Raw genomic sequence first — 24,770 nt, 5'->3', positions numbered from 1 at the left:
TTGTCTATGAACACACCCCCACACACACATTCATACCCCCCCCCCCCCTCCCCCTCCCCTCACTCCTCCACTGGGAGGTAATACAGAATATTGCAAATTCTCTAAGGGTTATCACTGGGTTCTTTCTTGTCAATTGTTTCTATGAAGTTACCTTTGAATTGCTCTGCCATTATTCTTGTATGAGGTATTATTGGTTGGGTTACCCCTGTGCTGTGACGTGTGTTTTATATAGTGTGTCTTATGCTCTCTCTCCACTGGCTATCTGGCCAACAGGCTACACTCTAGGCAGTCTCTTCTGCAGATGTGTGTGTGCGTCTGGTAGCGGGTCTCTATCTATCCTACTCTTTTCCTTTCGGCAGGGTTAATACCTGCCTGGCGCCCGAACAAAAATCGTTATCTTTACCCTCTCTAACAATACAGCTACAAATACCGCTACAAACTCAAGGGCTTGATGATTAGTTGAATCAGGTGTGCTTGTCTGGGGCTACAATAAAAATGTGTACTGTTGGGGATACTCAAGGATTGGAGTTTGGAAACACTTTGCTAGGGCAACAAGCGGATAAGACAGTGACTATGATATTTCAACTCCGCCCTTTCCTCTATGCCAAACTGACATTCTTTACGTACAGACGTGCACTGTAAGTCGGAACATTGGTACATTGTGGGAGGCAACCCATCTGTCTAGAGACTACCATCCGGTTATGTATTATTGATTGATGACTGTTGGTATTGGCTAACAAACTAAGTGCCAAAGATTTTTATCTTGTAACTTAAAGAGAAACTTGTAATAAAATTATATATTTTTGATCAAGTGTTGTCTAGTCCATTGTAATGCTCAGAACTCATGATTCAACTCAATAGGTGGCCTGTCATGAACCTGTGTCTTCCTATGATTGAGGTGTTCCCCCTAAGTAAACAGGAACTGCCGTGGTTTAGTAGTTGTGCCATTTTAGGTTACCCTATAGGCGGCAGGTATAACATAGTCATATGGCCAATAATGTATCCTGTAAATATAATTATAATACAGAAATGTACTTGCTCTTCGGTGAAGTTCTGTCAATATTATGTTGGAAACCATATTCATGGGAACTTAGTTGCACACTACTTAGAAAAATGGTAACCTATTTGTTGAACACCAGTGCTTTTTTAGGAAAAGAATGACTCCGTAACCTTTAGGACAATGTCTCCATCACAGGTCCACGAGTGTATTACCTGGAATGCACATCAAGCCTAGACGATAGTGTGCTATATCTGCGTTATCCGCTGCCTGGGCTATACTAGAGGGCCAGAGCAAGCAGGTGGGCTTCCTCCATCTTTGGGGATACACTGAGGGTGGAGTTTGAGTCCCCGGCTGGCCCAGGGTGAAGCCAAAGGTGGATGAATGAAAATAGTTCACTCAGGCCGTTTACCATTGTCTACTTAAGGGGGTGGCTCTCCCATAGACACCCAATACGATAACAGCTGGCTTTGCTCTACTTAGTTCATTGACTTCCATTGAAAGAGATCAAATGAGGGAGTGGGATGTCTCGCTTCAGTCTCTGGTGAAGCTCTTGATTCACCTGGCTAGACCAAGAGGTTATGCGGAGGGGTCCAGCTGAGACCACGTGGCACCTAGGGTGGAGACGGAAGATGAATGAGAGGGGGGTATCTGTGAGTAGAGTGCTGTCAATATAAGGTCAAGTCAAATGTGAGTGTGTGTGTGTGTGTTTCTTTCTGCCTGCCTGCCTGTCAGTCAGTTGCTATTCAAAGCATAGTCTACCTCGGTCAGTAGAGCGTTGCATGGCGATGATGTTGGCTCCTACTTCGGCTGGCGGACTTCTTCCTGGCCTCAGCAATGGTCAGCAGACTGCACAGAGGGGTGAAGGACAGTAGGGGGATCTGATTGGTGCTCACCTCTCCTGCAATGGAAGTGTTGAATGTTGAATAAAGCATCTCTCATGGTGACTGGATGTCAAATAAATCCTAGCCAATAGTTGGGAAGAGCTGCGGTTACTAGGCTAGTCCCAGATCTGTATGTCCACTCACCCACATCTACTAATCATAGACCAGGGGGTCAATCTGAAGTTACAGAAAGTATGAGTGAGAAAGAGAATTTGTTATCAGAGGAGGAGTGCTGATCTAGGATCAGGTCCACTCTGTCCATATAATAGTAGCATTCATTATGATATTTTCCAAATTCTTAGTCTGGATTGTTCTCTTGGGTCAAAGTGGACCCTGTACATTAATGAAATATGATTAGTGTAAATCCATATGTACATGTACTAGCTGGCTAGCACTGTCGTAGTACCTAATATAAGATACTTGTATCAGCTGTTATTTACTGAACAAAAATATATCTGACTGGGAATACAGATATGCACCTGTTGGTCACAGATACCATTTAAAAAAAAAATGGGCCTCACAATGGGCCTCAGGATCTCGTCACAGTATTTCTGTGCATTCAAATTGCCATCGATAAAATGCAATCGTGTTCTATGTCCGTAGCTTATGCCTGCTCATACCATAACCCCACCACCATGGGGCACTCTGTTCACAACGTTGACATCAGCAAACCGTTTGCCCACACGATGCCATACACGTGGTCTGCGGTTGTGAGGCCGGTTGGAAGTACTGTCACAAGCCTGTCTCAGCCTACCCCCTAACAGTTCCTCACATTAATCACAGCTTGTTATGTTAAACAATCTATATCAGTACAGCACAAACCTATTATGTTTAATCATTAATGAATTCTTTCTAAGCTAGGCATCACATCTAGTTGTAAGAAAATAGATCCCCACATTACCTAAAATGTTCCTCGCTTTGTCTTCTTGGTTGTTCAGGTAAGCCATGTAAGTAAATAAATGACAATACCATATACAGTATTGCTCAATGAAACTAGTATGTCCCAATGCTTCAAACCGAGGAGAAAATAAAAGTTGATCAACTCAAGGAAACCGGCCAAAATGTCAACCTGTGCATTAGAGGAAGCCGAGTAGCCTATGCTAACGTTTCAGCATAATAAAAGCATAGGCTATTTCTTATAATGTGCAACCGGATTACTTTGTAATAATGACATCTTTCTCATTATAACGTGAACCTTTCTCGTAATACCGAGATAATGGATTATTTTGTTATAACGTGATCTTAACTCGTAATATTTCTCCTGAGTGGCAGTAATATGCCACCATACGAAAACAATGCGCGCGCTTCAAAGGGGCCGAAGGTCTCGTGTTGTTCTAGATGGCCAGGTAGCTTGCAACAATGACAAGAAACTGCCATGTGGTGAATAGTAAGTGACTAATTTCAGCTCCTTTGATCTTGATAAAATGTATTGTTTTGACTGATGTCACATCTATGCTAATATGACAAACATTTGCTAGCTGGCTAACCAACAACTATAACAATGTATTTGAGAGACAAGTGCTCATTTTGCAACTTTAATTATGTTTTCAATAAACATTGGAGACTAAATACAGTTTACATGTTAAACAATCTAAGCCAACCCAGTCTGTTTTGCCCCATAGTTGCGCACCCGTTGGTTTTGTTGCTAAACAACCCCTCTAACAAAAGATTGCCATGCAAACACTCCTGAATCATGCTTTTGATACATGTAACGAAAACCACTCAGCCTCTGTTTTACTGCTTAAATCTAGTCAACAATGACACCAAAGAAATAATAATTAATATTGTAACCTACTGTGTGCTCGAGCAACGTTTCTTTAGGTGATGAGTCTTTTCCACACCTAGACTGTAAAATGCTCTGCTATTGACAGGGCATTCAACCAACTCATCTGCTCCTTTGTTGTGAGGAAAGCCATTCACTAGGAAGACACCCTTTGTCAACTGCACCGTAGTGGTGTGTCCAATTCATACCGGCTTGTTTCAGGTTAGCAAAACTGTAAAATGCAAGGTCAGTGTAGTTGGAGCTGAGTTGATGCAGTCAGTTGGTGCCTGTGGGTCTTGGCCCTTTTACAGTGTTCGTTTAGAGCTGGTCAAAGCCTCAGGCCTCCCTACTTTAAACTGGGAACCACCCCTACACTGCAACTATTTTTTTGGGTGTATTCTCTGTCAATTTACCAGGTGAAATAAACATTTGGTAATGGTAACAAGACAAGCAGTAACAAGACAATAAATCTCTTTATTTCTGCAGACGCCTTAATTAATTCAATTTGTTTTCCGTCGGGGAATGTAGGTTTGCTATCAAATGGCACCCTATTCCCTACATAGTGCCCCACAGGAGGTTGGTGGCACCTTAATTGGGGAGAACGGGCTCGTGGTAATGACTGGAGCAGAGTCTGTGGAATGGTATCAAATACACCAAACACATGGTTTCCAGGTGTTTGATGCCATTCCATTTGCTACGTGCCGGCCATTATTATGAGCCGTTCTCCCCTCAGCAGCCTCCACTGTAGTGCACTACTTTTGACCAGAGCCCTATGGTCCCTGGTCAAAAGTAGTGTACTACATAGGGAATAGGGTTCCATTTGGCACGCATTAGGCTTTTCCACCTACAATAACATAATATTAGCAATGTTGGCCATTTGCACATAATCCCAACAGTCAAAGTACAAAACCTTTCAGTAGAGAATCGATTAATCTGGTGTGGTCTTCTCTATGGCCCCAGAAGGAAAAAAATGCCACAAACCAAATATGTTGTTGTTCAAAGTCACACAGATACCACATACGATAGTGTCAGGATCAACACACAGAGAAACAGAGGGAGAGAGCTCAGTATCTGCCTCTTACTCTCGGTCACAGTTCTTTGTAGTCAACTTCACAGGATGTTAGAGAGACATTTATATTGCTCATAACGATTGGACATGACGTGTAGGTAGGCTATCTGAGGGTGAAATGTCATGGGAACAGGTTATCAGAATAATATAGAGATAATGTAATACAAAAACAAAATGGCCTCCTGTCCTGACAAACAGAACGTCTCACATCAGTCTTTTTACAATTCTGTCCAGTTTATTTTCTTGTTTCTCTTCATAAAGAGTATTTTATTTGTGTTTGTACAATGGACCAGGCCACAGTGACGGGGGCCCAAGGATCAAAAGAGTCCTCCAGAGACCGAGAAAGAGAGGTAACTCAAGAAGAGGGCGGGGGTGGATAGTCACCTTTCTGCTCTAGATGAAGGCATGACCAAATCCACACACACCTTCCACTCTTTCTCTCTCCCCCTCGGTCTCTCAGGAGTCTGAGTCAGATCCGTTACTGCTCTCCCGGCTGATCTCAATCTGTAGCGAGGGCAGGTTGTCAAGCCGACTCTTCTTCATCGTGTGGGTCTGCTGTTCCTTCTGTTTGATCAAGGCCCCCCACACCTTCTGCAGTGCAGAGTCGTCCTCCTCCTCATTTTCCTCTTCTCCTTCCCGCCCCCGTCCCCCCAACCTGGAGCTGGCTGATCCCGATCCCGCACGGCGACTGGAAGGCTTCCGCTCGGGAACGTCACCCTTATGGGAGGAGGGGCCGAGCCTGCTCCACAGACGACCTGGGGGGAGGGAGCGAGAAGGGGGGGGATCAATATTAAAGCACTTTGTGTCTCTTTTCAACAAACTTACAGCATTATTGACTAATAGCAGTAGATGGAGATCTGTTTTTCTTCCTTACTCGATTTCCCGTCTTTGGACGAATCAGAGTAGAGGCCGTGGGCGTCTTGTTTGGCCACGCCCAGTCGGCTGTGCACGTCTGTGATTTGCTCTCGGGGAGGGGGTGAGTCTCGGGAGGCGACAGGGGAGGCGGAGTGTCGTCTCTCAGGAGAGTACGGTCTCTTCCCTAACCTCTGCCTCACATCTACACACAACACAAGGTTAAATACACTATACACACACAAACCAGAAAAAATATTATACCACGTCATTGAGATTACCCTGGTTCCCAGGATATTGCGCACATAAGTCTGGGACATCAACGATTCAAAGTTGGCCTAAGTGGGAGTGACCACAGAATTCTTTAGACGTGTGGGTTGTATAGCAACCGTGGAGCAAAACAGGGAGGGTTGGCTTAGAATCAAAGGATTGTTGGCAACATGGAAACTATAGTTCTCCAAATCCTTATTGAAAACAAATAAATTTGCACAATGAGCATTTGTTGTCCCTCAAATACATTGTTACTAGGAATGTGCATCTTTCCCTTTCAAGATCATTCGATGCGTATCTAGACACATGGGCTCCGATACGATACAGGAACGATATGTGTTCGTTTGATTAGAGGGATGAATCGATGCGATTCGGTGCACTAACATTTGTTGCATAAACACATTCATTTTCCATCTGTTGCTGATGGAGCTCATGAGCTGGGTCTCTGAGCTGGATCTGTCTGAGCTGACTTTGGTGTGTGTGTAAATTAAGTACAGTATATGTCTATGGTGTATGTAGGCACCGGAGCTAAGCCATAAGGGAAACTGGGCATCTACCACCCACTACCCCCCCCCCCCCCCCCCTTGATCTGAAATCCCCCACTAACTGTCATTTTTGCAGATTAAAAGTGTTATAGCTAGTCATGTATCAATATTTATCTTTAACAATTAGCTATGACATAGCCAATTAATATATAGCACAATTTTAGATTTCACCCGTCTCATAATCGAATGGTTTAGACTTTTGACAGACTGAGTGAGCTTCTGATTTCCTCGTTATGAAATTATCAACTTTATATATACACCGATTGTTCCAGGCAAAACGACCAAAACTATTGATGATGATGAACCTGAACAATCAAAATAAAATGTAATGTAATCCTCGATCAGCATGTAGCCTACCTATAGCCAGATGAGTTGTCTCCGTTGGTAGCTTAGGCTACTTTTATTCCAGTAAAACACCATTTTCAGCGCATTTGATTTAAAATAACCTAGCAAATTACATTGGTTGTCGCTCAACTAATAAAGCCTAATATTGCGCAAGCCATTTTACAAACACATGAACGCTTAAAGTGACACGCAGATGCACCAGATCAGGAATAGGCCTACCTCTCAGTAAGGTTTGTTCGGCATTCAAAATGACTTGTAGATTAATGACTGTCAACATAATTACATGCAGTTCGACATTGAAAGATTAGGTATTTTCGGAAGGTAGAAAGAAAGTAATTTGAGAAAATGTTTAGTGAACCGGCAATTAGTAAGGTTTGAATCGATTTTCTGACCAATGCATTCTACATTTGGATCGTTTTGGGGTCCCGCAGACCAGTGCACTCATATCTTAAACGTTTCAATCGGGGGATCGAATTGAATCATTACATCCATATTAGCATAGATGTGACAAGAGTCAAAACACCTCCGAAACAAGACATTGTATCAATAACAAGATACAACCAGCTGAAACGAGCCACCTACGACTCCACAACATGGCAGCTTCTTGTCATTGTTGCTAGCCATCTGACCATCCAGAATCACAACACACGGAATACTACTCCATCATTTTCGTAACACTGTCAGTCTATGGGAGTGACCTTACTGAGTAAAGTATGTCATAATTACATTTGTTGAGAATCACAAGACTGCGAGGCGTGGAGGGTTAAGGCGTCAACATGCTTCAGTTTGGCTGGTGCCTAGCCGAACTCTGTGTGTGTTCGCATACTCCCTTTAAAAGACCTTCGCTTGCAAATAAAAAAAAAAGCATCAATAGTACTGTCAGAATTTATCTCAAGGAATCTGTCATTAATTGATACGTTTTGCCAAGGAGATCTTAGTCGCACTAACTAAGATGTTTGGTGCTATATTTCTCAATTAACAAATGTGCATGAAAACGAGTCGTCTCTCGTTGATTGACAAGAAAGACTTTACTTAAGAATCACAGACGAAGGGGCGTAGACTTCATCTTGCCTCCAGAAAAAAAAAATTGTGTGCCCGAATCGCCCAAAAAACCCTTACCGAAGCCCAAATGAACAAAAATGTTGTCATAATATATGCATGAACTCTTCCGAACTGTTTCGGCTGGGAAGCATGCGGACGCCTTTAGGGGGAAGGCGTTGTGGGAGATGATTGGTTGGTAGATTAAGCCCAATGCCAATGCATGGAGAGTTTCTGTATTGGCTAACAAAGGCCAAGTTGAATGTGTTGGTCCAGCAGACTCGGAAATGTCTTGGAACTAGATTACATTGATATTGACCGTGTAGAGTGGTGGATAACTGACCCGTTTTTCCACTACTGGCCACAGGGGCGCGCTGTCTGTGCTGGGTTTGGCTCTGTCTTTTCTCCTCCAATAGCTGCCTCACATCCATCACTTTCTCCACTGCACTGCTTTTGGTCCCTCCCACCGATCCTCCACTTCCTCCTCCTCCACCACCGATCCTGTTCCGGACGCCACTACCCCCCGAGCCGCTGTCACTGCGAACAGAAGAGTGTCTGAAGAACAGACACGGAGAACATCAACTATTAATTTACTACGTTTACCTACGTCAAAAGGTCCACATTCTGCACACATACACACAAACCCACACTGTAGGCCCCTGAGGTTGGTCATCATGGTCATGTCACCCACCTCCACACACACTTTCGTCCACCACACACACCCACTGACCGTATAGTCTTGAGGTTGGTCTCGACCTCGTCTGCGTACATGGTCATCTTCATGCTCTTCTTGGGGGAGGGGGTTGAGATCATCTTGAGCTCCAGGTCATAGTCCATTTCGTCTGAGTCTGACGAGACAGAGGGGGAAGACGAGGGCCTGCCCAAACGACTCCGCAGGGCCACCCCTGGACCTCCCGCACCCCGCCCTCCCTCCCTTTCCCTCCCTCTCTCCCCCTTCTCCTTGTACTCCACCACCCTGTCGTCTGAGTCCATGTCCTCCTCTTCCTCATCCTCCTCTTCTTCCTCTATTGGTTCTTCTGGCAGGTTGACTAGGTCAGCTGGAGAGAGATGGGGAGAAAGGAGAGGAAGAGGATAGAGGAGCGAGACAGGGAGGAAGTCACAGATTACCACAGGGGATCTGTAAATGAATGTTAGCGCATGGCAGTTGCAAATGTTTGTGTGGGTGTTCCCACCTAAGTGTCTGTAGGGTAGTGTGTGTTCTTACCAGAATGTCTGTGTGTATAGGGTGATGTGTGTCCCATGCTGTCCCCTATGAGAGGTTTCTTGCTCTTGCTCACGATTCTGCGCGTGTGATACCGTCTCTTCCTGCAGAAGGTGACAGAGACATTAGCATCAACATACCCACCCATATACTTCAACCCTTCAGTCTAACATCAGTCCCTAATTCGAGGGGAAGAATACATTTTTAAAAACAGTGGAACTGGCTTCGCGGTCCAGATCTTAATTTGAGCGTTCGACTAACCAGCATGTCTTTTTTCCTGATAGAAAGGGGTCAAAGGGGAAAATAAACTGAAAAAATAAAATCAGGGAAAACCGATGAGAAGTAGAGAAAAGGACAGAGGGGAATAAAAAGGGAGAGAGAAAAGTGAAAAAGAGAGGGGGAAGAATGACATCTGTGTTCAAGTAGCGGACGACAAACATAGTACTACTATTGTTGTTGTTTTCTGATAACAGGAAGGTGCAGACATAGAAAAAGTGAAAGAAAGTGTAAGGGAAAAGTGAGTGAAAGAGACCAAAGGAGCAGCATATCAGTTCCAGTCAGCCATGGTGGTGATGAGGATCTGGCTGTACCATGATGGTTTGGCACAAATAAATGAAAGTAAAACATTTAAGGAACTCAGTCCAGCTTTCAAAATACTCTTGAACGTTGTAATAGTGGAATGCACAAGGTGCAATTTCAAAATTGGGTAGTGCATCAATTTTCCTCATCATGTCAGTTATTGCATACCTTAAGAGATCTATTTATAACTTGTCAGAAATGTCCAGATCAACTAGCCCATGTCAGCTAATGGTTTTTCGCTAGGTTTTTTAGCCCATAGATTTTGTTGGAATGGTTGTCACTCAAATATCACATGAATACACATTAGATGTGGCAAAATGTATCAAATAGCAGGAACATTTGCTTTACAACTGCAACATTTTCTCTGAAACCCATGACAAAATGTGTAGAATTGCAGGAAATTAGCTTTAAACCTACAACATTTTCTCTCCGCCAACAAGAGGGGTGTGAAGTGTGTTTCATGAACAGTGCTTGTGCCCATAGAAAGACTGGGCGCAAGATATTCGCCAATGCTGGAAGGGGGGCCTGAGTGAAAAAAGTTTGGGAACCCCTGGTTTAGCGCACTGTCCCCCTGAATCGCCATGGAGACGCACCACAGGGTGCCTAGCCAGCATGTATGAATGAATAAATGAGTGTTGGCGCAAGGAAGCATCCGCGCGTGTGGTTACCAGGAGTTGCTGAGGATGCCCCTCATGCCTCCGTAGTTGGGGTTGCCGTACTTCATGTAATATCTGCTCTTCCTCGCAGCACCCAGCTCCTTCTTATCACCTGAACACACAGAAAGAAACTGTCACAATCCTAATACAGTGCCTTCAGAAAGTATTCACAGCCCTTGACTTATTCCACATTTTGTTGTGTTACAGCCTGAATTCAAAATGGATTAAATATTATTTCACCAGCCACATTGGCGGGTGGGGGTCACACAGAGCATTTGAGAATTAACCCATTTTCTCACCTAATGACTCAAATATTTGGGGGTACATTGTGTTTGATTTAGCATGGAACACTTCAAAAAAAAATTATTTTTTATTTTTTTATATTAAAAACACTAATTTTCATTGTGCTCCTAAATTTGTGCCACAATAATTTCAACTTAGAGTGCATTCGGAAAGTATTCAGACCCCTTCACTTTTTCCACATTTTGTTAAGTTACAGCCTTATTCTAAAATGGATAAAATTGGTTTTTCCCTCCCTCAATCTACACACACACACACACACACACCATAATGACAAAACAAAAACCGGAAATATAATATTTACATAAGTATTCAGACCCTTTACGCAGTACTTTGTTGAAGCACCTTTGGCAGCAATTACAGCCTCAAGTCTTCTTGGGTATGACGCTACAAGCTTGGCACACCTGTATTTGGGGAGTTTCTCCCATTCTTCTCTGCAGATCCTCTCAAGCTCTGTCCGGTTGGATGGGGAGTGTCGCTGCACAGCTATTTTCAGGTCTCTCCAGAGATGTTAGATCGGGTTCAAGTCCGGGCTCTGGCTGGTCCACTCAAGGACATTCAGAGACTTGTCCCGAAGCCACTCCTGCGTTGTCTTGGCTGTGTGCTTAGGGTCGTTGTCCTGTTGGAAGGTGAACCTTCACCCCAGTCTGAGGTCCTGAGCGCTCTGGAGCAGGTTTTCATCAAGGATCTCTCTGTACTTTGCTTTGTTCATCTTTCCCTCTATCCTAACAAGTCTCCCTTTCCCTGCCGCTGAAATACCTTCCCACAGCATGATACTGCTACCACCACGCTTCACCGTAAGGATGGTATTGGCCAGGTGATGAGCGGTGCCTGGTTTCCTCCAGATGTGACGCTTGGCATTCAGGCCAAAGAGTTCAATCTTGGTTTCATCACACCAGAGAATCTTGTTTCTCATGGTCTGAGAGTCCTTTGGGTGCCTTTTGGCAAACTCGAGTGGGCTGTCATGTGCCTTTTACTGAGGAGTGGCTTCCGTCTGGCCACTCTACCATAAAAGGCCTGATTGGTGGAGTGCTGCAGATATGGTTGTGTTTCTGGAAGGTTCTCCCATCTCCACAGAGGAATTCTGGATCTCTGTCAGAGTGACCATTGGGTTATTGGTCACCTCCCTGACCAAGGCCCTTCTCCCCCGATTGCTCAGTTTGGCCGGGCGGTCAGCACTAGGAAGAGTCTTGGTGGTTCCAAACTTCCATTTAAGAATTATGGAGGCCACTGTGTTCTTGGGGACCTTCAATGCTGCAGAAATGTTTTGGTAACCTTCCCCAGATCTGTGCCTCGACACAATCCTGTCTCGGAGCTCTACGGACAATTCCTTCGATCTCATGGCTTGGTTTCTGCTCTGACACGCACTGTCAACTTTAAGACCTTCAATAGGACAGGTGTGTGCCTTTCGAAATCATGTCCAATCAATTGAATTTACCACAAGTGGACTCCAATCAAGTTGTAGAAACATCTCAAGGATGATCAATGGAAACAGGATGCACCTGAGCTCAATTTCGAGTCTCGTAGCAAAGGGTCTGAATACTTATGTAAATAAGGTATTTCTGTTGTAAATTTTCAAAAAACCTGTTTTCGCTTTGTCATTATGGGGTATTGTGTGTAGATTGATGAGGAAATAGTTTTATTTAATCAATTTTAGAATAAGGCTGTAATGTAACAATGTGGAAAAGGTCAAGGGGTCTGAATACTTTCCGAAGGCACTGTATATAAAAAATAAAAGATAACTAATGTAAAACATACTGTGTCCGTAAAATGTATATATAAGCTGGAAGTAGAAGCCTAAGTGTTGTTGTCCATTAGTTTACTCCAATTAGTGGAGGGGTGGCAGGGTTAGGGGAAATATTTTTTTAAACCAAAAAATAATATATAGTACCAGTCAAAAGTTTGGACACACCTACTCATTCAAGGGTTTCTCTTTATTTTTTACAATTTTCTACATTGTAGAATAATAGTGAAGACATCAAAACTATGAAATGACACATATGGAATCATGTAGTAACCAAAAAAAGTGTTAAACAAATCAAAATATGTTATATTTGAGATTCTTCAAAGTAGCCACCCTTTGCCTTGATGACAGCTTTGCACACTCTTGGCATTCACTCAACCAGGTTCATGAAAAATGCTTTTCCAACAGTCTTGAAAGAGTTCCCACATATGCTTAGCACTTGTTGGCTGCTTTTCCAACTCATCCCAAACTATCTCAATTGGGTTGAGGTAAGGTGATTGTGGAGGCCAGGTCATCTGATGCAGCACTCCATCACTCTCCTTCTTGGTCAAATACAGTGAGGGAAAAAAGTATTTGATCCCCTGCTGATTTTGTAAGTTTACCCACTGACAAATAAATGATCAGTCTATAATTTTAATGGTAGGTTTATTTGAACAGTGAGAGACAGAATAACAACAAAAAAATCCAGAAAAACAATTGATTTGCATTTTAAATGAGGGATATAAGTATTTGACCCCTCTGAAAAACACGACTTAGTACTTGGTGGCAAAACCCTTGTTGGCAATCACAGAGGTTAGACGTTTCTTGTAGTTGGCCACCAGGTTTGCACACATCTCAGGAGGGATTTTGTTCCACTCCTCTTTGCAGATCTTCTCCAAGTCATTAAGGTTTCGAGGCTGACGTTTGGCAACTCGAACCTTCAGCTCCCTCCACAGATTTTCTATGGGATTAAGGTTTGGAGACTGGCTAGGCCACTCCAGGACCTTAATGTACTTCTTCTTGAGCCACTCCTTTGTTGCCTTGTCCGTGGGGTTTGGGTCATTGTCATGCTGGAATACCCATCCACGACCCATTTTCAATGCCCTGGCTGAGGGAAGGAGGTTCTCACCCAAGATTTGACGGTACATGGCCCCGTCCATCGTCCCTTTGATGCGGTGAAGTTGTCCTGTCCCCTTAGCAGAAAAACACCCACAAGCATAAATGTTTCCACCTCCATGTTTGACGGTGGGGATGGTGTTCTTGGGGTCATAGGCATCATTCCCCCTCGTCCAAACATGGCGAGTTGAGTTGATGCCAAAGAGCTCGATTTTGGTCTCATCTGACCACAACACTTTCACCCAGTTCTCCTCTGAATCATTCAGATGTTCATTGGCAAACTTCAGACGGCCCTGTATATGTGCTTTCTTGAGCAGGGGGACCTTGCGGGCGCTGCAGGATTTCAGTCTTTCACGGCGTAGTGTGTTACCAATTGTTTTCTTGGTGACTATGGTCCCAGAAGCCTTGAGATCATTGACAAGATCCTCCCGTGTAGTTCTGGGCTGATTCCTCACCGTTCTCATGATCATTGCAACTCCACAAGGTGAGATCTTGCATGGAGCCCCAGGCCGAGGGAGATTGACAGGTCTTTTGTGTTTCTTCCATTTGCGAATAATCGCACCAACTGTTGTCACCTTCTCACTAAGCTGCTTGGCGATGGTCTTAGAGCCCATTCCAGCCTTGTGTCGGTCTACAATCTTGTCCCTGACATCCCTGGAGAGCTCTTTGGTCTTGGCCATGGTGGAGAGTTTGGAATCTGATTGATTGATTGCTTCTGTGGACAGGTGTCTTTTATACAGGTAACAAACTGAGATTAGGAGCACTCCCTTTAAGAGTGTGCTCCTAATCTCAGCTCGTTACCTGTTTAAAAGAAACCTGGGAGCCAGAAATCTTTCTGATTGAGAGAGGGTCAAATACTTATTTCCCTCATTAAAATGCAAATCAATTGATAACATTTTTGACATGCATTTTTCTGGATTTTGTTGTTGTTATTCTGTCTCTCACTGTTCAAATAAACCTACCATTAAAATTATAGACTGATCATTTATTTGTCAGTGGGCAAACGTACAAAATCAGCAGGGGATCAAATACTTTTTTCCCTCACTGTAGCCCTTACACAGCCTGGAGGTGTGTTTTGGGTCATTGTCCTGTTGAAAAACAAATGATAGTCCCACTAAGCCCAAACCAGATGAGCTGGCGTATCGCTGCAGAATGCTGTGGTAGCCATGCTGGTTAAGTGTGCCTTGAATATGAAATAAATCACTGACAGTGTCACCAGCAAAGCACCCCCCACCATCACACCTCCATGCTTCACGGGGGGGGAACCACACATGCGGAGATCCTCCGTTCACCTACTCTCACGAAGACACGGCGGTTGGAACCAAAAATCTCATTTGGACTTTCCACCGGTCTAATGTCCATTGCTCGTGTTTCTTGGCCCAAGCAAGTCTCATCTTATATGTGTCCTTTAGTAGTGGTTTCCCGAGTGGTGCAGTGGTCTAAGGCACTAGAGATCCTGGTTCAAGTCCAGGCTCTGTCGCAGCCGGCCGTGACCGGGAGACCCATGGGTGGCGCACAATTGGTCCAGCGTCGTCCAAGGTAGGGGAGGGTTTGGCCGGCAGGGATGTGGGTTCGTTTCCCACGGGGGGTCAGTATGAATAAAAAAAACAAAAAAACATGTATGCATTCACTAACTGTAAGTCGCTCTGGATAAGAGCGTCTGCTAAATGACTAAACTGTAAATGTAATGTTTCTTTGCAGCGATTCGACCAGGAAGGCCTGATTCACAGTCTCCTCTGAAAAGTTGATGTTGAGATGGGTCTGTTACTTGAACTCGGTGAAGCATTTATTTGGGCTGCAATCTGAGGTGCAGTTATCCTCTGCAGCAGAGGTAAGTCTGGGGCTTCCTTTCCTGTGGCGGTCCTCATGAGAGCTAGTTTCATCATAGCGCTTGATGGTTTTTGCGACTGCACTTCAAGAAACATTCAAAGTTCTTGACATTTTCCGGATTAACTGACCTTCATGTCTTAAAGTAATGATGGACTGTCGTTTCTCTTTGCTTATTTGAGCTGTTCTTGCCATAATATGGACTTGGTCTTTTACCAAATAGGGGTATCTTCTGTATACCACCCCTACCTTGTCACAACATAACTGATTGGCTGAAACGCATTAAGAAGGAAAGAAATTCCACAAAATAACTTAAAGCACACCTGTTAATTGAAATGCATTCCAGGTGACTACCTCATGAAGCTGGTTGAGAGAATGCCAAGAGTGTGCAAAGCTGTCATCAAGGTAAAGGGTGGCTACTTTGAAGAATCTCAAATAACATATTTTGATTTGTTTACCACTTTTTTGGTTACATGATTCCATATTTGTTATTTCATAGTTTTGATATCTTCACTATTATTATGTAGAAAATAGTAAAAATAAAGAAACCCTGGAATGAGTAGGCGTGTCCAAACTTTTGACTGGTACTATATCTCTCCTCCCTGATGCAGCAACCACCACACATACAGTGTGTATAGCGCTGTCCGTGTTGCTGAAGCTGCAACAGCCATTTCTGAATTAAAGGTTGTTACTGAAATCCCTAATTTACCAATAGGGCCTGACCTATAGCATATCATAATCACATCAATAAATTGGTTATAACAAACTCTGAACACCGTAACAGCAAAATGGATGCAGAGGACACGACAAACTTGAAACGGGGGAATGTTTACTGTTTGCGCAGGAGGTAAAGGGGAAGTCAGATGTGTGGAATACATTTGACTAGTTGTGGAAAATACTGGAGACCAAGAACAAGAAGGTAAGGAGCAAGCACTGCTTATATATGTGCCAAACAGGTGCTGTTAGATTACAATTTCATTTTTCTGACCGTTCAGAAACAATGTAAACACTAAATAAATCATAAGCGTACCAGAGACTGTTGTAAAGTTTTTTTGTAAAGCCTTCATTACAGCAAAGACTAAAATGCTCATTATTCAATGGTCGCTTAGTTATTTAAAAACTAAAATGCTTAATTGCATTTCACATCATGAATGACTGGTATGCTGTGTGATGACATTAACAAATAAATGATTGATACAGTAGCCTATATAAATATTGAAATATAGGCCTAAGTAAGTTATGGTATTAAGCCTAAACAGGATGCACTCTTAGGCCTACAGCTCGATGGTGGTTATACAAGGCAGTTATATTACGCCTACTAATGATAATGACATTACTTATTATTATAATGATGATCATAAAAATAAACAATAAGGAGGAGATCAAGGAAAAAGGAGGGTTATTTTTATAAATATAATTTCGGACAATTTGGAACAGTGTAAACACTAAATAAATTATTAATACCAGAGGCTGTTCTAACGAAGAAGAAAAAAAAGTTAAGACTTTATTACAGCATAGCAACGATTAAAAACAGCCACATTTGCGAAATTGTTGCGTGAGTCTTGGTGCTCACGGAATCAGTAGGCTATTAAACACTCAAAACAGGCAACAGAAGCAGGATCTGTCTTATTTCTGTAGATACAGTGCATTCGGAAAGTATTCAGACCCCTTCCCATCCACATTTTGTTATGTTACAGCCGTATTCTAAAATTAAATAAATACAAATTAATCAATCCACACACAATACCCCATAATGACAAACTGAAAACAGGTTTGTTGAAATGTTTGCTAATAAAAAATATGACTTATTTTACATAAGTATTCAGACCCTTTGCTATGAGACTCGAAATTGAGCTTAGGTGCATCCTGTTTCCATTGATCATCCTTGATGTTTCTACAACATGATTGGAGTCCACTTGTGGTAAATTCAATTGATTGGACATTATTTGGAAAGGCACACACCTGTCTATATAAGGTCCCACAGTTGACAGTGTATGTCAGAGCAAAAACCAAGCCATGAGGTCGAAGGCAGGATTGTGTCGAGGCACAGATCTGGGGAAGGGTACCAAAACATTTTTGCAGCATTAAAGGTCAAGAAACAGTGACCTCCATCATTCTTAAATGGAAGAAGTTTGGAACCACCAAGACTATTCCTAGAGCTGACCGCCCAGCCAAACTGAGCACTCAGGGAGAAGGGCCTTGGTCAGGGAGGTGACCAAGAACCCGATGGTCACTCTGACAGAGTTCCTCTGTGGAGATGGAAGAACCTTCCAGAAGTACAACCATCTCTGCAGCACTCCACCAATCAGGCCTTTATGGTAGAGTGGCCAGATGGAAGCCACTCCTCAGTAAAAGGCATGACAGCCCGCTTGGAGTTTGCCAAAAGGCACCTAAAGGACTCTCAGACCATGAGAAACAAGATTCTCTGGCCTGAATGCCAAACATCACGTCTGGAGGAAACCTGGCACCATCCCTACTGTGAAGCATGGTGGTGGCACCATTACATTTACGTCATTTAGCAGACGCTCTTATCCAGAGCGACTTACAAATTGGTGCATTCAACTTATGATAGCCAGTGGGACAACCACCCTTTTTTTTTTATGGGGGGGGGTGGTAGAAGGATTACTATTACCATCATGCTGTGGGGATGTTTTTCAGCAGCAGGAACTGGGAGACTAATCAGGATCGAGGGAAAGATTAACAGAGCAAAGTACAGAGAGATCCTTGATAAAAAAACCTACTCCAGAACGCTCAGGACCTCAGACTGGGGTGAAGGTTCACCTTCCAACAGGACAACGACACTAAGCACACAGCCAAGACAACGCAGGAGTGGCTTCGGGACAAGTCTCTGAATGTCCTTGAGTGGCCCAGCCCGGACTTGAACCTGATCGAACATGTCTGGAGAGACCTGAAAATAGCTGTGCAGCGACGCTCCCCATCCCACCTGACAGAGTTTGATAGGATCTGCAGAGAAGAATGGGAGAAACTCCCCAAATACAGGTGTGCCAAGCTTGTAGCGTCATACCCAAGAAGACTTGAGGCTGTAATCGCTGCCAAAAGGTGCTTCAACAAAGTACTGAGTAAAGGGTCTGAATACTTATGTAAATGTGATATTTTATTATTTATTTTTACATCTGCAAAAATATCATAAACTGTTGACGAGGGGGGGAAAAACAATTCAATCCATTTTTACAATAAGGCTGTAACGTAACAAAACGTGGAAAAAGTCAAGGGGTCTGAATACTTTCCGAATGCACTGTATGTAATCTGTATCTCGCAATGTCTTGTATGCAAATTCACCAAAGTAGCCTAGAGTCTCTTCCTCTCTGGTTTAATTGAAATTACACATTTCCCAGGCCTTTATAGCCTGTTGTCTAGTTACACTATAACACGGAAAATGTTTTGTGATAACTGCCCTTTTTTTTTTCTTAAATATGATTTGGGATTTGTCTTAACGTTAAGGATCCCAATTTCGCGTTCTCACCCCTAGTGTGTAATGTGTATTTAGCTAGTTGTGACTGTATGTGTAGTGTGTGGCAGGGTTTCCATTAGCCGGTATAGCCTGCTTTTGGCCTTTAAAAAAATAGAAATGCCGATAAATAAAATTGGCACCGGCCAATTGTCTGAAACAATAATAATAAAATAATGCTTTTCAGCCTATACATTGATGGAAATACATTTGACCAGTCATGCTTATTGGACTATGGGTTAACTTGAATAATTTAGTGGAATTGAATTGGCGCGTCTGTGTAAATTCGTTACACATCTTATCACACGCACCACATACAGAGCCATTGAGCGGAGAATCTGACAGCGCTTTTATAAGCCCAACCATTGCGCAACAATTCTAAATGCAATCGTGTGTTAAAAATTGTTTTTGGGCCATGATTAAAGAGCTACTATTTTTATTTCTCAACTGGTAATAGTCTAACTAGACAACAGGCTATAAAGGCCTTGGAAATGTGTAATTTCAATAAAACCAGTGGAAGAGGCAAACTTTTGGCTACTTTGGTGAATTTGCGAGGCATACAAGACATTGCGAGATACAGATTACATAGTGGATTCGGAAAGTATTCAGACCCCTTGACTTTATCCACGCTTCCCATTTGCCATTCAAATGCATAGGCAACAGAAGGCAGGCTTCCTCAGCACGTCACAATGAGCTAGAGGCAGTATGCATTTTGAAAACATAGCTTGGAAAGCAAGTGGCTATTGTGGTAAAAAGAAAACAATGAACACTAAATCTGTCTTTTAGTTATCAAAATTCTCAACTTAATTGAGCCAACAGTAGGCCTGTAGCCTATCTTATTGGCACCCGTGGAGAGCATTGGCCATATCCCCAGTGAGTGCACACTTCGCATGTTCACTGTTTATCATTGTCAGGTCAGTGTCACTTAAAAAAGTTTGTTTTTGGACAATAATTTCCTCCTCCAGTTTAGGTGGAGGTCATTCTATTTGTGTCTCCCCTTCTCGTAGGCCTATTATATGAACAACGTCGTTTTTATTGATCTGTTTGTTAGCAGAGTAGGCTACCCTCTAATTAGTTGTATAAAAAAATATTCAGCTAATGTCTCCAGTCATAGTGTAGTAGAACTGCATGAAATGTGTTTTTCCTGTGCAAAGAAAGAAGCGTATCTGATATAGCCTATAGCCCAGGCCTCTACGCGCTCAGCCATGCTTTGAAATGTATTTTTTTGCAAACAGTGATTGAGTTATATTAGCCTAAATTATGACTATCCGATCTACTCATCACATTACGAATAGTAGGCTCTTACATAAGTCTGCAAATGCGGTGATACTGTACATGGAATGCTTTATTATAAAGTTGTATTTTTATGGTGAAAATGTGCTTCCCTAAACATGAAACTCACGCGCCGCCTATGCATAGGCTAGTGATTTTGCTGTTCGTTACTCGTCTTGTTGGCCGAGGAAACGTAAATGTGGACAGTTATTCTAACATATTCAAAGTGCGCGGTAAGGACACACGTCATTGCACCCTAGACTTGCAAGTTCTATTAAGATTAATTACCATAATCTAAATGTGATTTCTGTCATTCTGAGCACTAATCAGGTTACGCACCCAATGCATATGGGTCCGGTAAATTTCTCAAATGTCCTGTAAGTTTAAATGCTACCGGTCAAATGTCCAGTGCCATATTTTCATTAGGGAACCCTAGTGTGTGTGTGTGTGTGTGTGTGTGTGTCTCACCGTGAGTGGCCAACCTCAGGAAGAGTTTGTTGCCCTTGAAGGGTTTGATGGCTGGTCGTAGGTCGTTCCGGAGCAGAGACTCACTCTCTGCCTGAGACAGCAGGTCCACCTCAAATAAACACACAGGTAAATAACATGCAGAGTTTCTACACACATACAGGTAACTAATACGCAACGTTTCCCCACACACCCAGTCTTGCACACAGTTTTACCTGGGTGGTCTCAGGTTCTGTTTTCTTCTCAGTCTCTCCCTCACTGGCTTTCCCCTCATTCTCCTTCACCATCTCTTTCTCCTCCTCATCCACCTCTCCCTCTTCATCATCATCGTCATCCGAGTCTCGTTCTCCGCAAGCTGAGACAGAACAGCAAGCAACACTCAGTGACAAAGCATATTAAGTACATGCCTCATATGACTGACAACACACACTGACCACAAACACCATGTCGCAGTCCTGACCATCAACACAGAATTACCCACCACATGTAATCATAAGACATACAAAGACAGTGAACATTGGAACATGGACACACACTCCAAACAGAACATGGACACACAGCACACTCACCCTTGCTCTCCTGGGTGGGATCACCAGGTTCTTTGGTGTGGTCTGTCTCCGTGGTAACCACCTCTGGGTCAGGCATGCGGCTGATGTTGATCAGAGCCCGGGTGGAAGTGACATCATCCAGCCACACCACATTACCTAGGAAACAATATTTAATGGCCTGTTAAAAACAGACCACTTGTCAGTCGCCTCTGTGTGTGTGTGTGTGTGTTACTCACAGGAGGTGTCGTCAATCCACTCGATGTGTGCTGGAGGGTAATCCTTAAAGTAACCAAACACATCCTGGGTGCTCATATCATCAACACCCGCCACGTGCAATGCCTCCAGGCGCAAGTTAGGGATGGCTGAGAAAGGGAGGGAGAGTGTATTCAGTGTGTGCATAGGTGTGAAATGGGCCGGGGACAATACCAATATCGCCATATTTGTAAGTATCGTGGCAAGGAAACAAAACATGAAGTGGATTTAACTTCTTTAACAGCACTAATGTTGGAAAAAAACATGATGTTGTAATCCAGTCACACGTATTCATTTTCCAAGCTATAATACACAATATTTTACATACAGTAGGTTTTTAAAGGACCAAAGAGTAGTCTGCTTCGTGTTTTCATTTTTGCCATGGAACAAATATTGCGATACTTGTCACAGCCCTAGTGTGAGTGATAAAAAGCCGGGTAAGTGTGTACCTTTCATCTTTATCCAGCACTTTGTGTGTGTGTATACAGTACCTTCAGAAAGTATTCATACTCCTTTACTTTACACATTGTTGTGTTACAGCCTGAATTCATAATGGATTGAAGACTTACACACAATACCCCATCATGACAAAGTGAAAACATTAATTGAAAATGAAATACAGAAATATCTCACTTACATAAGTATTCACACCTATTTGCTATGACACTCCAAATTAAGTTCTGGTGCATCCAATTTACAATGAGTCCATCTGTGGTCAATTAAATTGTTCGGACATGATTTAGAAAAGAAACACCGATCTATACAAGGTCCCACAGTTGACAGTGCATGTCAGAGCAGAAACTATACCATGAAGTTCAAAGGAAATGTCAGTAGATCTCTGAGATAGAATTGTGATGAGGCATAAATCTGGGGAAGGGTATAAAACAATTTCTAGTGTTGAAAGTTTCCAAGAGCACAGTGGTCTCTATCATTGGGAAATTGAAAAATAATGGAACTACCCAGACTGCCTAGAGCTGACCATCCAACCAAACTGAGTAACCGGGCAAGAAGGACCTTGGTCAGGGAGGTGACCAGGAAGCCAATGACCACTGACAGAACTAGGCTGAGATTGTTGTCCTTCTGGCAGGTTTTCCCGTCTCTACAGCACTTCACCAATCTAGCCTTTATGGGAGTGGCCAGACGGAAGCCACTCCTGAGAAATGCACATGATGGCATGCCTGGAGTTTGCACAAAATAAACATGAAAGACAGATCCTCTGTAGCTCAGCTGGTAGAGCACGGCGCTTGTAACGCCAAGGTAGTGGGTTCGATCCCCGGGACCACCCATATACAAAAATGTATGCACGCATGACTGTAAGTCGCTTTGGATAAAAGCGTCTGCTAAATGGCATATTATTATTATTATTATAGATCATAAGGCAAATTATTTTGTGGTCTGATCACACAAATTGAATCCATTGACAAATCTGGAAAGACTTGAAGATTGCTGTTCAGCGCTTGAGAAAATCTTCAAGGAAGAATGGGAGAAAATCCCCAAATCTAGATATACAAAGGTGAACAGACATACCCAAGAACTCAGAGCTGTAAACGCCACCAAAGCTGCTTCTACTTAGTATTGTCTCAGGGGTGTGAATACTTATTATATTTCTGTATTTCATTTTCAATACATTTCCAAAAACATGTTTTCACTTTGTCATTATGGGGTATTGTGTGTAGATGGGTGAGAAAAAATACACATTTTAATCCATTTTGAAATCCACACAAAATGTGGAATAAGTCAAGGGGTGTGAATACTTTCTGAAGGCACTGTACGTGTGTGTATCTACCTTTCTTCATGGTGTCTCTGTCCAACACCACATTCTTCTGGGCCAGGTTGGCCTCTGCACGAAAGTGGAACCTTTCCGCTCTCTTCTCCTTCCTCTCAATCGCCTCCTAGAAACAAACAAACACACAGTTATGGCAGTTAAAAGTTTAACCTCTTACTTTTGAGTGATGGAACTAGTATTAGTGTAAACGTTTGTCAGATCACTTGCAGGTATGGTTACAATACTGTACCTTTGATGTGACATCGATTCCAGTGATGAATGTGCCAGCTTTGTTCTCATACCGGCGACTTGTGTCCTGGTTAAATGTCAATAAATGTGTACATTAGACGCACTTTCTTACTGTGGGGTAGCCTAGCTAACAATGTATTGCTGACAGTTTACGTTTGTTCTTTACAATGAATGACTGTTGACAAAACAAGATGGTGTGCATTGAGTCTATCATACAACACCCCCCACCCCTAAAAAAAAAAAAGCTGGCAAATTGAAAGTGGCAAGATCTAGCACCAAACCTCTGTCCTTGGGGACGTTAAAATTAGTTTGCTAACTAACTAGTACGTTGTATTATTAACTATGTAGCGAGGGGGTTTCTGTCATGAAACTTAACGTCAATTGAATTAACTAGCCAACGGTAGTTAGGCAGAGTTAAATGCTAAGATAACCGTTGTTTGTCATAAAATATGTAAAGTTAGCTTGCTTACGCTAGAACCAACAATATACTGTAACAACACAGACAGGTATGGTGAGGATGTCAACTAGCTACACTGGCTAACACTAGCTAGCCGCTAGCTATCTTGCTAGCTTAAGGCACGCTGAGCTCCTCCAATAACAAGACAATATTCACAGGCCCCCGAAGGTACGCGAGCCCGCGATCTGGTGAGGCCTACATCCCTCACCGGCAACAATTCCTTCAAAGACCGGTTAACGGGGATGTCTTCCACCTTGAGTTCACCCTCCTCCACCTCCATCGGTTCAGATTCACGGGCATCTCGGTCCGAGTCTGAATCCGAGTCCGATTCTGAGCGGTCTGGACCGCTGTCTGGCTTTACCGACACCAGTAGACTGCGTACTGCCGCCATGGTCCTAACACTCAGTCCGCAAGCGCGTTCGAAGTAGGAAGTCGTGAGTGTGCAAGGAGAGGCTATACCCACACGCCTTGTGACTACATTTATGACGTATGTCGCGCAGTGAGAGTCGAGTCAAAGACAGTATATCCATATAAAAAGTACAGTTGCATATCTGGGAGTTTTTGTCAGAAAGGACAGTGATGCGTGTGAAATCGAATCATGAAAACAATTTCTGGAAAGCCAAAGTTATTCTTAACAGTTGGCTTCAAAGAGATGTATCTACACTGAACATAAATATAAACGCAACATGTTGTGTTGGTCCCATGTTTCATGAGCTAAAATAAAAGATCACAGAAATGTTCCATATGCACAAAATGCTTATTTCTCTTAAATGTTGTGAACAAATTTGTTTACATTCCTGTTAGTGAGCATTTATCCTTTGCCACAATAACCCATCCACCTGACAGGTAGCTTAATGGGTAAGAGCGTTGCCGAAAGGTCGCTGGTTCTAATCCCTGAGCCGACTAGGTGAAAATTCTGTTGATGTGCCCTTAAGCAAGGCACTTAACCCTAATTGCTCCTGTAAGTCGCTCTGGATAAGAGTGTCTGCTAAATGACTAAAGTGTAATATATCAAGAAGCTGATTAAACAGCATAATCAGTACACAGGTGCACCTTGTGCTGGGGACAATAAAAGTGCAGTTTTGTCCAACAATGCAATGCCACAGAA

General features: G+C 43.0%; 1 protein-coding gene across 2 annotated transcripts; it reads right to left on the bottom strand.

The window, feature by feature from the left end:
* Positions 1-4,097: 4,097 nt before the first annotated feature.
* Positions 4,098-24,078, bottom strand: ncbp3 (nuclear cap binding subunit 3). Of its 2 annotated transcripts, XR_014614278.1 has the most exons (14): positions 23,871-24,078; positions 23,207-23,272; positions 22,978-23,083; positions 21,176-21,301; positions 20,961-21,095; positions 20,607-20,746; positions 20,395-20,503; positions 10,232-10,331; positions 8,988-9,088; positions 8,493-8,820; positions 8,106-8,317; positions 5,587-5,769; positions 4,471-5,467; positions 4,098-4,191 (listed from the first exon to the last, which is right to left on the bottom strand). XR_014614278.1 is itself a non-coding variant. In XM_084177861.1 (13 exons), the coding sequence occupies exons 1-13, from the start codon at positions 24,051-24,053 to the stop codon at positions 5,169-5,171; spliced, it is 2,088 nt and encodes a 695-aa protein (XP_084033987.1). In that variant the 5' UTR covers positions 24,054-24,078; the 3' UTR covers positions 4,098-5,168. The 2 variants fall into 2 exon arrangements, 1 of the variants encoding a protein (XP_084033987.1); XM_084177861.1 differs by having other exon boundaries at positions 4,098-5,467.
* Between the last annotated feature and the right edge of the window lie 692 nt (positions 24,079-24,770).

Source organism: Coregonus lavaretus (assembly GCF_964263955.1).
Source record: "Coregonus lavaretus genome assembly, chromosome: 15".
In the NCBI taxonomy this organism is placed as follows: Eukaryota; Metazoa; Chordata; class Actinopteri; order Salmoniformes; family Salmonidae; genus Coregonus; species Coregonus lavaretus.
Note: the sequence above shows the minus strand (reverse complement) of the source record. Positions and strands in the feature narration are given on the sequence as shown.